At 41.4% G+C, this 16,247-nt stretch overlaps 1 protein-coding gene across 12 annotated transcripts in view; it reads right to left on the bottom strand.

The window, feature by feature from the left end:
* The window catches only part of tns1b (tensin 1b), a 237,720-nt gene that overhangs the window by 186,649 nt on the left and 34,824 nt on the right, over positions 1-16,247 (bottom strand). For 8 of the 12 annotated variants that reach the window (XM_036004701.1, XM_031296542.2, XM_036004702.1 and 5 more), the window contains exon 1: positions 5,589-5,813. The exons of 3 other annotated variants lie outside the window; for them this stretch is intronic. In XM_036004701.1, coding sequence (XP_035860594.1) covers positions 5,589-5,669 — 81 coding nt within the window. In that variant the 5' untranslated portion in view covers positions 5,670-5,813. Of the gene's footprint in view, positions 1-5,588; positions 5,956-16,247 lie in introns of those variants that run through there. One more of the 12 variants, XM_036004707.1, reaches the window with a different exon arrangement.

Below are 16,247 nucleotides of genomic sequence, written 5' to 3'. Positions count from 1 at the left end.
CAGATATCTGCAGAGTAAATCCAGACAGCTAGCTAGACTATCTGTCCAATCTGATTTTCCTGTTGCACAACTAAAACAACCTTTAAACGTACACATGTTCCACCAAAACAAGTTCCTTCCCGAGGCTATTTTGCAGAGGCACTGTGGCTCCGTCCAGCGCTTAGCGCCGCCCATGACGATTGTGATTGGTTTAAAGAAATGTCAATAAACCAGAGCATGTTTTTCTCCCATCCCAGAATGCTGTGTGGACTCGCCAGACCCTCCTCCGCGGCGCTGTGGAGGAAGATCTGGCAATGCGAGACTAGTGAACAGCAGCAGCTTTAGTGCATCGATGTGTCTACACAGGATGCGTTCAGGTGCAGTATTGGGTTGTACATCACCCCTGTTTTGGCAGTGTTTAGAGCCCAACACACAATTGCTGTAAAGTTAATAGCCTAAAATGGAAGAAAAATGACTTGAAGAGTAAAAGTACACTTCGGGTTGTGTTTACCTGCGTGTAGCGAGAGTAAAATGTGAGTATAAAATAAAAGCGTATCTCTTTCGTCAGACATGCGTGAGACAGACAATTGAAAAAATAATGTAATGATTAACTGCTCTAGGTGGCACATTGGGTGGTTTTATGTTTCTGCCTTAACTACAATATAATCTCAATTTCTCTTATATATATATATATATATATATTTTTTTTTTTTTTTGATTATGGATAATGTATGTTTTCTGAACAGAGTCTAAGAAGATTTCTGTACTTCCAAGTAAACACAAATGATGTTTGTGTTATTGAAATCGCTGTCATTGACGTCATTGCCGACTGGTTAACAAACTGGCAGGGGATTTGTTTTGCTCCAGTATTGAGGGGGCCCGGGGGCCCACATTGAGCTTCCTGTTAGCTGTCTATCTTAACTACTACCAGGTCCAACACCTCCCCACACTCTGCAGCCAGTCCCCACAGATGTTTCACTGCTCTAACAGTGACCTCTGACCGTCATTCTCAGGGGACTAACAGGCATTTCCCCGAGTAAGATCACCTGTATATATCAATTGCCCACAAGAACAAATTGAAGTACAGCACTGAAAACCCAAAGAGGCTGACAACAAGTACAGAATATATTTTAAAACATATATATATATATATATATATATATATATATATATATATATATATATATATATATATATATATACATGTTTTAAAATATATTCTATATATATATATATATCGCTGGTATTCAAGTTTAAGTTCTTGTTTAACGGTTGTTTGGTAAATTCCAATTAAACCCATTCGGAGAAGATTTGAAGTGCTATTTTTATTCTCATCAATTCTTATCATTTTGGCACAGGTGATTTTCCTAGCTCTGGCTAAAACCTCGTTGGGGGCGCACCAAAGATTCCTCTATGCAGAAAAAAAATTGCTAGTTATAGAAACCAAAACAGAACTCAAATTTTAAACAAAAAAAAATGTAATCAAAACAACAAGACTAAATGTTGATAGCAACACTAGCAGCTCCTAGATGCTGACATTTTAAAGGCGTTGATCACAACAAACTGACAATTCTGCTAATCTTAGAAATGTATCAGAAGTGACAAACAAGAAAATCTAGTCCTGAAGGTGCTGCTACAGAAAAGGGAATTGGGTACTGGGGGAAAGTCAATGAAAATTGTTCATCCTTTCAGGAACAGAAATGTGAAATTTGCCCAAATGATGTGATTTCTTGTCTTTTAGAGTTGACATTTTGACCCAAGGTGGCACAAGAGCAAAGTTCATGAAGAGAAACGATTAGACTGTTGAAATAGAAAGAGTCTATACTATAGAATCCATGAAAGTGATCTGTATATTAATGATAAACTGCCAAATAGAATAGATGAGGACCAGAAGATATCCCAGGTAGATTTCATGGAGATCATATCACTAGTTATTAAGTGAGGTTGATATGAACCAAAGTGTTGGTCAAAGCTCATTTTTACTAGAGACTAGTTCCGGACAGAAGGTGAAGGGGTCACCAAAATAATAAACTTCTGGGAACCATTAATCTTCATGCCAAAGAGATCTTGGACATTTGTTGAGCCTAAAGGGTCTGGTGCAGTATATTCTGACTGCCATGATGTTATTCATTACTGTTGATCTGCTTATAATGTGTGCTCATGATGTCATGTCTCACCTCTGACAGAATTAAGTAGTGTGATGGACATGACACGGCACATAACCAGAGGTGAAAAGGGCAAGGATTATTATTTTCTGGGGGGCCAAGCTGGTTACAGCCCTTCAGAGATTTGAGGTAATATTGCACTAAATTAGACACAAAAATTAGGGGGGCATGATGTCAGAGATGATGGATGGTATTACTAGATGTTCAGAACAAAGCTTTGTAAAGAAAAATAACCCTTGCTCTAGGTATGAGCACTCAGTGTTTTAAGGTATGACCATTGGCCATCAGTACATCCTATGAATTTACTATAAACTACTCAGATTTATTTCATCCAGGAGTTGGGGAAAACTTATATCACCAAGAGAGAAAAATGGGGAAACTACAACCCGGTCAAATTTCTGAATCCTGAAACTCCCTCCAGGGATAGTCAGAAGGCCATGGGAGGTTTAAGGCCAATGTGCCCAGTGAAGTATGCACAAAGCTGGGGGTCTTTTCAGGGACCAAAAGGGGTGGGTGGGAGGTGTTACACAAAGCTCAACAACTCCCATAAATCAACTGAGCAGGGGTTAAACTTCCCTTTTTTGTTGTTCAAGATTTTTCAACCAAGATCCAAAGAGCAACGCCAAGATGAAACAGCATTCTCGTTGCAAACGTCCCCAGGATGGCAACAACAGGGTGAACGTCAAGATGGAAAACAACTGCATGGCAAATCCATTATAGTAAAAAAAAAAAACATTGGGGCAACGTAAACCCAGATGTTACAATTACAGAAATGTTTCGTATTTCAAAAGGGGCCCCACATGTGGGTCTTTTTTCAACACAAATCTGAGTTAATCTCAGGAACTCGGTGGGGGGAGAATCAAACTAACAACAGACAAGAGAGAAAAAGGAGGAAAAGGAGATGAGTGCATAGGGTGTGAGAAAAGAGCCAAGCATAAATAAATAGGAAGAAATGGTGGAAATGAGACCAATCTAATCAGAAGGCAGAAGTTGGGGCTCCAAGTCTGTTTGAAACGGCAACAACAGGTTTCAGGTTCATCTATTTAGAGACAGCTAAAGACCACTGACCTAACATTCCTGAGATGACACCATTTCCCAGAGCGATCCTTTTGGGACCAAACTCTGAACCTGGATGGACTGAGTGTACGTTAATGGATATCGATCATCCCGAGGAGTTCTTTGAACCCTGACAACTCTGAAGGTTTAGCCAAGGGTCAATATTTGTGAGGCAGTGATCTGAGGCAGTGTTTCCTACAACAGCACCTTGCTGGACTAGAGGCACCTTGCCATCGCTACCAACACCTGTTTGCTGCAAAAGCCACAATAGGTGGATGCATTCATAACCTGGCATTCTTGAATGTCAACAGGATTTGCATGGCTATAAAACTTTCTCTCAGCAACGGGCAGGTAGAGGACGTTTGATTGGTTTCACAGCCCTTTCAGAGAAACCTGATAAAACTCTCCCCAAAACCCTTTTTTGGCATTTATTAATTATTCAGTGTTTGTGGGGGGGGGAGCGGCAATCTTCCGAAGGTCTTCTTCTCTTTCAAGGCCCTTTGCGCCATCCGTGCTTACTTTGCCCTCCGATCTTGCCCAGAGCATCTTCTGTTCATTTCCTTTGTCCTTCGAGTTGTTCCTGTCATTTCCTATACTCTATATATTCTATACTGGAAATATCCCCCTTTATCCAGGACCATGCTGCTCTGACAGGAGGAAACCCTCCTTATTTGCAGCCAGGCTAAGGAATAGATCTTGTCTAGTTCATGGAGATGGTCTGTTTCCTGCATCTGTACTCACTTACTCACACATGTTAATTCTCCCTGTACCTATCTGTCTCTTCTACGTCTCTGTGGCTTCAGAATAGCTTTTGCAGCTGTACTCACTTTCCCAGCTGCCCAAGGAGTATGTCTGTGTCCATACAACGCAAAGCTGTTCGGTCTAGACAGAAGTGCAGCAAATGTATCATCAGAAAAGAAAAAAAAGAGTACCATTTAAGCATTTGACAATTTTTCCTGATCTTTAGTGGTCTTGGAATATCCTTTGGGTTCCTGGCAAATGTTCATGTTTTAATTGGAATGAAAAGCACATTCTCAGGGAAGGGTTAGTGGTAACCCTAACTCAAACCCCAATCTGTTGGAATAAGGTGTGCCCAAATTAAGGCTGTTTTAACGGCAAACAAAGATCTGCTATTAAGGCAGGGGCTCAGATTGAAGCCCGCCCCCTTAAGTGAGCTGGCTTTGTCATACAGTGCTCTGATGCAGTCAATCAGTGACCCAGAGCTTAGCTGGGGGGCTTTGAGAATCTTTTACGACCCCCCCTTTCACCTCGCCTCCCACTCCTCAAAAGAAAGAACGGTAATTAACTGATGAAGAGCTGTGTAAGATTATCCAGTCTCCTCGCCAAGGACTGCAGCTCTGTCAGTGGTGTGCAGTCATGTCCCAAAGGACCACTGCCGAATGGGGAAGGATGGATCTCAATGGTCTATTCAACTACTCTCCTCTTTCATCCTCTATTCAGCTGAAAAAGAGGAGAGCAGAATGCTATGTTGTATATTTGAGCAAGGAATGTTCTTTCATATCAGCACAAATTAGGAAAAGCACTCAGTGTTTTAAGACAAGTGTCGAGATCATGGTCGCAATGCTTTTAGCGTGGACACACACACACACACACACACACACACACACACACACACACACACACACACACACACACAGAGTTCTTCACTGACCACATCATAGCTTAGAGGGCACACAAGTGCACAAACAGCCCCTCACTGTGAGCGGGAATGCGCGGCAGATTGAATTATACAAGAGAAAGCAAAAATAGCTATGTGTCCCAACCACCTAGAGCGAAACAGAGCAGGACACAGAGGGAGTGGGAAAGGGTGAGAAAGAGCGACTGAGGGAAAGAGAACAGGGAATCCATTTCATTCAACTCAGTGTCAGAGCAGAAACATTTTAGTCTGTGCATGGAGCTGTAGAGAAATATTTGTTTCTCGATGGAGAAAACACCCTCCCATTCTCCTTCATAATATCTGCCTCATTCAAATGTGTCACCGTGCCAAGGCCCCCCACAGCCGGGGTCCCAACCCTCAACCCAGCCCCCGACGATAGACCACCCAATAGATCCCCAGCTTGATTTGATCAGAGTTTCCTCAATGGTACTGGGCTTAAGTATCATCATTCCAATGACCCAGCAACAAAATCTCGGCAAACTCATTGTCGCTAATTGCATCATCAAACTGATTCTGTCACTCAACTCACTCATGCACTACTCTTAATTCTACTAGGACGTAAATTATGCGATTGAAGTTTGCAAGTTATTATATTTGCATTACCAGAGGTCTGCTATTCTGTGCAAACTGCTCACAGAAGTGACAGAAGTCCTGTGCTGACAGTTACAAATCAATGAAAAGACATTGAAACCAGTGGAAAGTCATCTCACCCAGAACATGCAGGACAGGCAGACCCAGGTACGTGCAGGTCCAGCCAGAGCTGCAGGCAGGCTGAGAGAGACAGACGGCATGGTGACGGCCAGGAGTGATGATGCTGCTGCTGCTGCTGCTACAGACCAGTGGGCTTCCTTAAGTATAATCCAGCCAGGAGAAGAGTTGCCCAACGCTGCATAGCCATGACTACCCTGGACATAAACACTCTCTTTCACCTCGGGCTCCTGCTTTCTCCCACTTCCTCACTGTCTGACTTGCTTTCTGCTCCTAAATTGGATCCTGACTGCCTCTCCTCTCCTCTGCGATCGCTCTGCTCACTCTGGCTCTCTTCCCCTCTGCCGGGGAAAAGTTTCACAAAGCCTTTTGGGGGGGGGGTTTCAGGCTGCCCCCACTACTCCACAGGAGCAAAGGGGGAAGGGGGTGCTCTGTTTATTATCCATCCCTTTTGCCCCTCCTTTCTCTCTCTCATCCCATGTCTCCCTCCCTCTTTAGCCCTCTAAGTCTCACCACTTTTAATTTCATTCATTCCTTGATCCCACCCCACCCCCTCCCTGTTTGTCCCCCTCAGCATCCGTCGCACTTCACCTCCCCCCTCCCTCCATCCCTCTCTTGCACAGTTTCCCTGTGTATTTCTGTATTGAGCCCATTTTAATATTTCATAAACTCTGTCTCCCCCCTGCATTCACCCGTGTGATGAATTTCCATCCATCCATCCCTGGCATTTCTCCTGACACTGGAAAATGCTATCCTGTATCATTTGGGATGTCAGAGAGGACACCTGCTATTTAGACTGTCACTCTCCTCAACATTGTTTGACATTATTTGATGCTCAATTTTTAACAATTCTCCAGAAATGTCCACACCTGTCCCAATTACAAGGCAGAACAGCTGCAAGTTTGCATACTAAATTCTTTAAGTAACAGTAATAGTTACAGACACCTGTTCCCAAGTCATACCTTTTGCATGCAAGCACCAATGAAATGAAATTCACAGATGCGGATTATGAGCTTCCATGACTACAGTTTTTTGTCTTATTAGGTAATAAAGGCACCTGTCCTGACAGGACTGAATAAAACTGTACATTTATAAATCACACATAATATTGTGCGTCTCTGGGTGCGATTCCAATTAATGATCAGCACATGCAATATCAAAATAAGACGTATTTTCCTCTCATTCTTACAATTTATGGGTAACACCTACCTGCTTCTATATTTTTCTGACCATCAACAAATCCCACGACAACACCAAAATCAACAATGTGTTAAATTATGTCACAATAGTTTCTGACTTCTCTACCCTGTGGCACTCAGCTCCAAGGCCATTTATCCCTACTTAAAAAGACATAAATCTCAAAACACGGGTCACAAATAAAAAGTTGTATCTATTAAAAAAGGCTCAGTAATATATGAAAACAGCCGGTCACTGTAGTTTTTAGCAATTGTTACTCAACGAGACGTAATAGTGCATTTGTTGGGGACTATTTTCAGCTGTGGATTAATACACATTTGGTATGCTAGTGTGTATTTACAGCAGCAGCAGGACTGAGTATGTGGGATTGAGTCTAAATAAACTACAGTGTGTGTGTTTGTGGTGAAGGAACATGTCACCCAGTGCAACAGTGTGACTCATTAATGTATTAGAATTAAAATTAGTTGGAATAGAGGAATAAGATATAGCAGACTTTGGACACAAAACTTGTTAGTACTTTCATTGTTGGTTTTTGCTTATATTTCTTAACAATAACAAAAAAAAAATGAATATAACCAGACTTATACTTTAACCATCTTGGAGACTCCTTTACCATTTTCAATCTCACCCTTGGCCTCCCACATATGTCCCCTTTTCAAAGACAGAAAGTGAAAGAAGTCCTGGAGGACCTACCTCTAGCAGTAGCAGTGGCCTCAAACAGAGTCCCGCCCCCCTCCATCTTCACCCTTTAAACCAGAGAGGGGCCGGGAAGCTAAGGCTGCTTCATTAAGTTCTCACTGCTCATCAATGACCACGTTAGCCCCATGCGTGACTCTTTATCCCCTTGTGTGGGGACTTCGTTTTTCTCACACACACACACACACACACACACACACACACACACACACACACACACACAAATCGAACCATAACATGTGGGCTACATGCACCTGTAAACACTCATGGACCCATAATCTTCCCACATACACAAATATTCTCACACACGTAATTTGTGGTCCAGGCCCACTACTTCCTCACAACATAAACACACAAAAATAAACTATCAAACTCACAGTATGCTGCATATATACAAACATTCACCAATAACCACCTATTCCTCCCCCCCCCACCCCCACTCTCATACACACATCATTCACATCTTTCTCACACACTACATAAATACACAGACACACCCACACACAGAAACATACAAACTCACTCACTCACTAACTCACCCAGTGGCACATAGGATTAAGCCCCTGGTATTTCCTGCAGGCCACCCCTACAGAGACAAATTCGCTAAAGGAGACAATGTTAGAGAGAAAACATTTGGACTTAATCCCCCACCCAACCAACACACACACACAAACACACCACACTCCAGTTGGAATTTTGTCTGAAAAATGCAAGAACTTTGCAGAAACAATGGTTATTTTTCTACATTACTGCATATCTGTGTCTTTTTAGGGCTTCAACTAAAAATTATTTGTATTATTGCTTGATGTATTTATTTCAATTAATCAACAAATTCCCATTTACCAACTGGTCTGCTAGTCTTGCATTGCCAGACCTATCTCCACAGTGCTGTGGAGTTAGATCTGGCTACACCACAGATGCATTCTGGGATAGGAGATTAAAAAAAAAAAAAACACTATGGGTTGTTTGCATTCTTTAAACCAATCACAATCGTCTTGGGCGGCGCTAAGCTCCGGACGCAGTGACGGTGGCTCTGCCAAATAGTCTCAGGAAGGAACTTGTTTTGGTGGAACATTTGCACCCTGCTAAAGAAAATGCCTCATACAATATTAAATGTTAACTGTTTACACAATACAGTACCATATTTAAATTAGCTGGATACATTGTTAAACCTCATTTGTTTTTACTAGTGTATCACCGTGTGTACTTCGTCCACATCAATAGGTCCCAAAACGTCCCAGTTAGAGAGTAAATGCCGTAAACATTTTCTTTGTAAATCTTCACAATCATTCACCAAAAGAACCAAGCAGGCCTGCCTTGTTGCACGATCCAAATTTTTTTCACAACTTGCCATTTTCAGCGTGTAGCTTGCTAGCTCGAAGTTTGTTCATGTTTCCACTAACTAATGGATTTTGAGAACGGCAACACGCATCCGGCGCATGTCAGGCAATTATCCTGGAAATGTACTTCCATTGATCAGGAATAGTAGTCTGCTAAGTGGAAGTCCAGGCTTGTTTAACTGTTGGTCAAACAGCCCAAAAGTGAAATTGACAATGCTATGAAAGTAACAAAACTAAGCAAATCTTAGCATAGCGATTTACCTGCCCAATTGTTGCAGCACTAGTTTGTAAAATCAAGATCGGCACTTTCGTAATGACGCATAGCTTCAATATATTGTAGGATGCTAACTAGCATACTTTCACAGTTTACCTGGCAATGCCAGACATATCTACTTTTAGATCAGCATCAATACTTAACGAATGCAAGATATTCATGACAACAATGAATCAAACTTTTTGGTCACTTGAGGACAGTGGAGACAAGGTGTAAATTAAACTTAATACAACATGCCAACTTGTTAGCAGACAGTTGAGTCATGTTTCTGACCACCTGGAGAATTTAAGTCCAATATTTACTCTCCGTTGTAGCTGTTTTTGCCTCCACCAACTCCTGAGGAAAGTATCTGGCTCTTTAGCTGCTAAGTGCTTCACAATGTTCACTAGCTTAGTTGCTAACTGTGTTTAACTGCTGTTTGTTGCAGGTAGTGTACAGTGGGATTTTAGAGGTTTTTTTTCGCTAAAATCAGCTGGCGCCTGCTGAACCAAGGTTGATGAGAGTTGCGAGATTGAACTAACATTATCTCTATGAACAGATATTTGCATATGAATGCAGAATCTGTAGGTAAAGAGACATGACTTCGGTATCGGAAGCATTCTGGTTTCCGTTTGTAGTCCGAGTAGAATTGACCAATCCCGTTTCGGGGTTTGCTTGCATGCAGGTCAACAGTCTGTTGGCATCAGCATTGGTGTTTCCAAAGGTCTCTGTTTGCGGCCGTTGAGACTGCAACACAACCCTGCAGATTCCAAACCAAAACGGGGTCAGAAGTGTTTTCAAATGTGTCGGGGTTAAGGGGCTCTGAAACGTCGGAGTAGTGTGAATGCAAGGTGTACGATATTTGTTTTTAAACCAAAACGTAGCAATGTAAATGTAGCCTAAATCATCGTCGGACCGATAGCCGATGGATTCCGAGATGTGAACTAACATAGCAGAGTTGCGGGCCGAAAAACCAAAACAATGAGCTAAAAGATGCTAAACTGCTCTGTTTATCCGAGGGGAACAGCAGCGGATGATAATTCTCTGTGGGTTCATCACTAGAAGTGACCACTTTCGACACACAAAAAAAATATTGATTAAAGCAGCTTACATTTTCTTCTAATTTGATTAAATTCATTATAATAATAATTCATTTAGATCTCAAAGTGTATCTAACTGCTTGAGGCTATTTTGGAACATGACACAAAGTCACTGAATGACATTGCACTTGAGTGTTCTCCAGCAGGGCTTAGTTGTACTAAAATGACATCTAAGCCGGTCACAACATCGCACACCATGTTCTAGTCTTGCATGAAGTCATCTCCAATTCCCTGTCAGCACACGCTAGTGTGACAAACAGTGCATGATGCGTCATTTATTTTTGATGAACAAAATATCTTCTAAATATAACATCGGGATTTACAGCACAGGCTGTGAAAATACTATGTTACTAAGTAAAAGTCCTGCATTGAAAAGGTTACTTAAGTACAAGTATATATTAGTATAGTATATAAGGAAAATGTATTTAAAGTATTAAAGTAAAAGTACTCAATCCAGAAAAATCCTCACGTTTTAGAAACTGGAAATGAGTTTTGTCAATCAGAGTGTTTAATGGTCTAATCATTTCAGCTCTACTTGTAGGCCTATATATTGTTGGACAGTTTAATTTATATTAAATCATCGTGTTTATAAATTACGTGTTTTGTGTGCAAAAATCTTAATTTGTAAATTAAGTAAAGCAGTGGAGTAAATAGTCCAATATTTCTCTCTGAAATGTTGCAGAATAGAAGTAGAAAGTGGCATGAAAAGTAAAGTACAAGTACCTCAAATTTGTAATTAAGTACAGTACTTGAGTAAATGTACTTAGTTACATTCCTACATTACTGTCCAAGAGTCATTTTTGTTACAATACTGTTGACAGACTATATTTCCAGAGGTGGAAAGTAACGAAATCCATTTACTCACGTTACTGTATTGAGTAGTTTTGTTGTGTATTTTGTATTTTTCAAGTAGTTTTTAAAATCTGTATTTTTAAATGTACTTGATTATGTTTTGAGTGAAGTATTGTATTTTGCTACATTACAAATCCCATCCGTTACTGAGTTTTAAAAAAAACTTTGACTAACGCAAACCGAAAGGAAGAAAAAGATTTGTGCCCGGAACCACTACACCAGAACTGGGCATTCTTTTTTGTGTGATAACGTATGCAGCTTCTTCTTCTCTGGTTGCAAGTCACAATTAAAAAGAAGTAGAAGAAGAACTGCACCCTGTCGGACCCATGGATGTGTCGGCGAGCCGCGAACTGAGCGGGAGACGTTAGCACGGACGTGAATGAGCCGTTATCCCTCAAAAATGTCCGCTCATGGGAAAGAAAGAAAGGTCGATAGAGAGCGCCGAGTTTTTAACCAAACATGGACTTCTAAGTATTTATTTACTGAAGTCAAAGGTAAAGCCGTGTGCTTAGTTTGCAGAGAACAGATCGCTGTGTTAAAGGATTATAATTTGAATAGCCACTACGATACTAAACACGCAGAGAAATACAACAACTTGACTGATGTAGAGCGGGCACGGACATCTGAAGCTTTGCAAAAGCAACAAGGCATCCAGGGATGCAGCAGTCAAGACCAGCTTTGTGATATCCCACAAAATCGCCAAAAACAGTAAGCCATTTTCTGAAGGGGAGTTTATTGAAGAGTGTTTGGTGGACTCTGCTGCGCTAATATGCCCAGAGAAAAAAAGAGACGTTTGAGAACGTGCCGCCTGACATAAAATTAACATTGAGCAGAACTGAGTTTAGCCTATTGGTCCGGCCCTCCACAACAGTCCCTGTTTCTCATGTGGCCCCTTGAGAAAATGAATTGCCCACCCCTGCCGTAGGACAACGTATGTAGGAGACTGGCTAAATTAATTCACATACATCTAATTAGCTCATACGGTCTACTTAGGTGTGTAGAAGCTAGCTGCTAGTCTGGGCTGTGAACATTAGGGTCTTACCCATTTATGGAGTCAAAACACCTGATTTGGTGGCCGGGTTGGCTCAGTTGGTAGAGCAGGCGCACATATACTACATAGAGGTTTATGCCTCGACGCAGAGGTCCAGGGTTCGAGTCCGAACCTGTGACGATTTCCTGCATGTCTCTCCCCTTTCTCACCTAGCTGTCCTGTCCATTAAAGGCAGAAAAGCCCCAAAAAATGATCTTAAAAAAAAAAATTAAGCTGATTTGGTGTGATTTGCATTATAACTGTTGTTCATGTATGTGAAGAAAAGAATGATGGCCCTCAGAACTAACAATGTATTGTACTTTCACTTTCAATTGATTGTTTGAAAACGTTTTATGGGATGGTCTGAACTAAAATTGCACATTATACCTTCCTAAGGGTCTTAAATGTCATGTCTGACATGTGTTATGTTCTTATTACATGTGCATACATTTGTATAGATTTTTATTTAATTAAAAACAAAATAGTTTTGGATTTATGACCCCTTGTCCTATATAGATAGACAGACAGACAGACAGACAGACAGACAGACAGATAGATAGATAGATAGATAGATAGATACTTTATTCATCCCAAAGTAAATGTTAGGATCTAGTAGCTCAGACAACCTTAACACAACAAACACATATACACACATAAATAAGAATAAAAATAAAAATAAAAATCACGCACAGAAATGCAATGACCATGATAAGGTAAGGTGCTATGGTAGACTGTGTGCAATGGTGATAGTGCAAAAGAGAACAGTGCAGGGATTGAACAGTGTAGTAGAGTATTATTAAATATTAACTATGACTATGAAATATTAACATTAGAAAAATACATTTTCACTACACCCTGTTTTACAGTTTTTTTAATGTAACTAAGTAACTTTTACTTGAGTAATTTTTCAGATAGGTAATTTCACTTGTACTTGAGTAATATTTCATCAAAGTATTAGTACTTTTACTTGAGTACAATATTTTTGCACTCATCCATCTCTGTATATTTCTCCCTAAAGACTATGCAGTTACAGCAAAGCCAAGTACAGCCGCAGCACCCACTGGTGGTCACTGAACCAACTGCCTCCACATTTATAATCAAACACTTTTTCAGTTATTAAATATAGGAGGGATTGCAGAGATAATCGGGGGTGGGGGGGAGGGGAGGGAGGGAGTGTGCGTCAGGGTGAGGGAAGTTGTAATGTAGTGGACGGAGGGTGGGCTTATTTCCAAGGCTAATCAGATCACTTGTGAGATTTGTTTTAGTACCTCTTTAACCTTGACCATTTCGGTCTTCTTTTGTAAACCAGAGCCGAGAGCGGACAGCGGGGTACTCGCACAATTAGGAAGATTAACCAGTGTCAGGTCACTGTCCTTGAACCAAGAAAAGATAGACAAACAGCAGATGGATCAAAGCTGTGCGCCCTGTTACAATGGATTACTTTTTTTTTTTTTTTTAAAGGTTTCAGCAGACAAAAAAGAAATACGAAGCAAGCAAGGAAGTTTATCAGACACAGAAGGTAAAGAGGTGGAGAGAAGACAAAAAAGACTGAAAGAGATAAACTAGGGTCTGATAAGCAGATAGAAAGACGAGAGAGTGAGTGTGTAAACAGAGGGGTGTGTTCTCATATCTTGGCTGACGTCCTAGAACCTGCGAGATGAAGGGAGAGTTCACTTGTTGACAGACAGAGGAAGAAAACACTCCAGCAGGCCCCCCAACACACACAGACATGCACACACCCTTTCCCACCCCCGTGACTCCCATCTGTTGAAAACAATACAGACCCCGGGCCCTCCCTTTGCCGAACACTCACATGTGCGTGCACGTTTTTCTCTGTTGTCTCTGCTGCGTAGCGCTGAGAGGAAGGGCTGTCCAGTACATACTGACCCATGAACACAACAACAATACTCTACAGTACATGGTGTGAAGCTTACTCTTTGTGAAGAATTATGAGTAAACATAAAAGGGAACATTTTTGGGATCTTTCCCAATTTGGAGACATCTTTGGAGTAAGGGGGTTTCAGGAGGGTTTCACTAACTTCACTACACTTCCCACAGATCACCTGTCACTATAGGCTATCTTTCCTAAAGTTCCTCATTTTGAAATTTCACTCTGCAGACCAACCTTTTTCTATACATGTAAACCACATTGGATACTCACTTTTTCTTCCATTTATGTCAAACAATCTGCTTTTGCAAACTTTCTGTGCAGCAGAAAAAGAGCTACCTAACGCCAGGTACATAAAACAACAGAGCCTAAATAGTACAGATATGTGAATAAATAACAATAGTAACACAGTTAGAGCCTAGCTGGTGAACACATGTAGTGTTTTGGAGCATTTAGCAGCCAGATGTTTCTGTCAGGAGTTCATGGAGAACATAACCACAGCTAAAAAAAGAATTTAATATTGGACTAATCGTCAGGTGGCCAGAAACATGACTCCAAATTAATTCTAATGTGGCTCCACATTAATCTGACGCGCCAGATGTTTTTTTACACAGAAGCATCTGAGAAGCAGTCATTGGAAACTGTTTGGAAAAGGGCAGGCACTTTTAGAAAAATTACCTGGCAGGTGATTGGATGAACCATCTGTCGGCAGAAGAGCAAAAACATCTTTTCCTTGGAGAAAAGCCTTTAGTGGCGCTCTTTGCTCTTCTTTCAATGAAGAAATACCCTAAACACACAATTTCACTTGGCTGGCAAATGTAGGATTAATGTGTAAGTGTATCATTCCCAAGGAAAGTATAATTTGAGTCACCTGACTGACTGAGAGGGTCACAGCACAGGGTCCCCATGGACCTGGCCGGGGGTTCAGCTGCTTTTAAGCACAGGCATCTACTCACGGCACAACCACACAGCCCTGGTAAGCCGCTGTTGCTAACAATTTAGCCCGTCAAAGCCAGTGTAGACTGGCCAGAACGAATGGTACGTGTCCACATAGTTGTTTGACGGCAGGGATCGCCCTGCTTCCCAGCATTGGACACTTAATAGTCTCGCCACTAGCACTTATCAGTTTCTCTTCACTGACCACTGACAAGCAAAGAAAGAGAGTCTACATCCTGCAACAACCCTGAAGGCTTCACCTGATTGGATGAACGCTTCACGTGGGTCTGTCTGCTCCCGAATTTTAAAACAGACCCTATTGACGGCTCGTTTGGAAAACTTTCTCTTATTTTTACGAAAATAGTTCACTGAAATGTGTTTCTGAAAACAATTTACGCAAAAAATACGTTATGCAGTTGCTGAATGTGTCTTCATTTTAGATTGACAATAAATCTGGCTGGGCGCCCCTTATTTGCAAAAAGAAGCCTGGACCTCAAGCCTGGATTTAGCAACTTGACATCCTGCTTCTCGAAAGTTGCTGCAACGCCACCAGAATGCATTTACCGGCTGCTTACATGGAAATAGAATGGAAAGCGTGGAAATGACACTTGCTAGTGGAGACGTACCATAAGGGCAACTGCATGTAAATTGCGATTTCGCCCCTGTTGAACGCCACCTCATGGCACAGAGACCATCAAAGTGCCAGCAGAGGAAGATGCACAACCCCAGGAGAAGGATTCGCATGCTAAACACCTTCAATGTGTCTGTAGCCAGACAGCCATGGACCAATAACATTTTGTTCTTTAATTAGGGATGAGCTCAGTGTGTGTAGATGAGTACTGTGTGGTGTGTCTGTGAGGGTGTGTGTACTAAAACACTGAGCAGTGGCAGTGGCATTTGCAAGATTAATGGCTCTGTTCGACAGCACAGACCTACTATCAGGAAAAGTGCCCAAGTCAAACTGGCAATATCCTGGCCTCTGTGTGTGTGTGTGTGTGTGTGTGTGTGTGTGTGTGTGTGTGTGTGTGTAATAAAGTGCTTATCTCTCCTGCCTGTCTCATCCTCTGTGCTCACAGCAGGCCTATCACTAGCTGGACGCCATATAAATATTAATTTTGTTTCCATTGTCATTTGGCAACTGCAGATGGAAATGTTGGGACATTTGGTGACTGAGTCATGCAAAACATCATAATCCCAACGTTTCATACATATCCCAACGAGGCTATTACTCCTAAGGTGAATTAGGTGTTTTTCTGTTGATCACACTGAATGTCACGAGTATGCTACGAAAATTAATTGAAATCATATAACTTTTTTGCAACGTAGAGTAAAGACTGCATATCAACGGTGTGAGGAAATCAATGAATGA

The sequence above is a fragment of the Sander lucioperca genome, chromosome 8 (assembly GCF_008315115.2).
Source record: "Sander lucioperca isolate FBNREF2018 chromosome 8, SLUC_FBN_1.2, whole genome shotgun sequence".
In the NCBI taxonomy this organism is placed as follows: domain Eukaryota; kingdom Metazoa; phylum Chordata; class Actinopteri; order Perciformes; family Percidae; genus Sander; species Sander lucioperca.
Note: the sequence above shows the minus strand (reverse complement) of the source record. Positions and strands in the feature narration are given on the sequence as shown.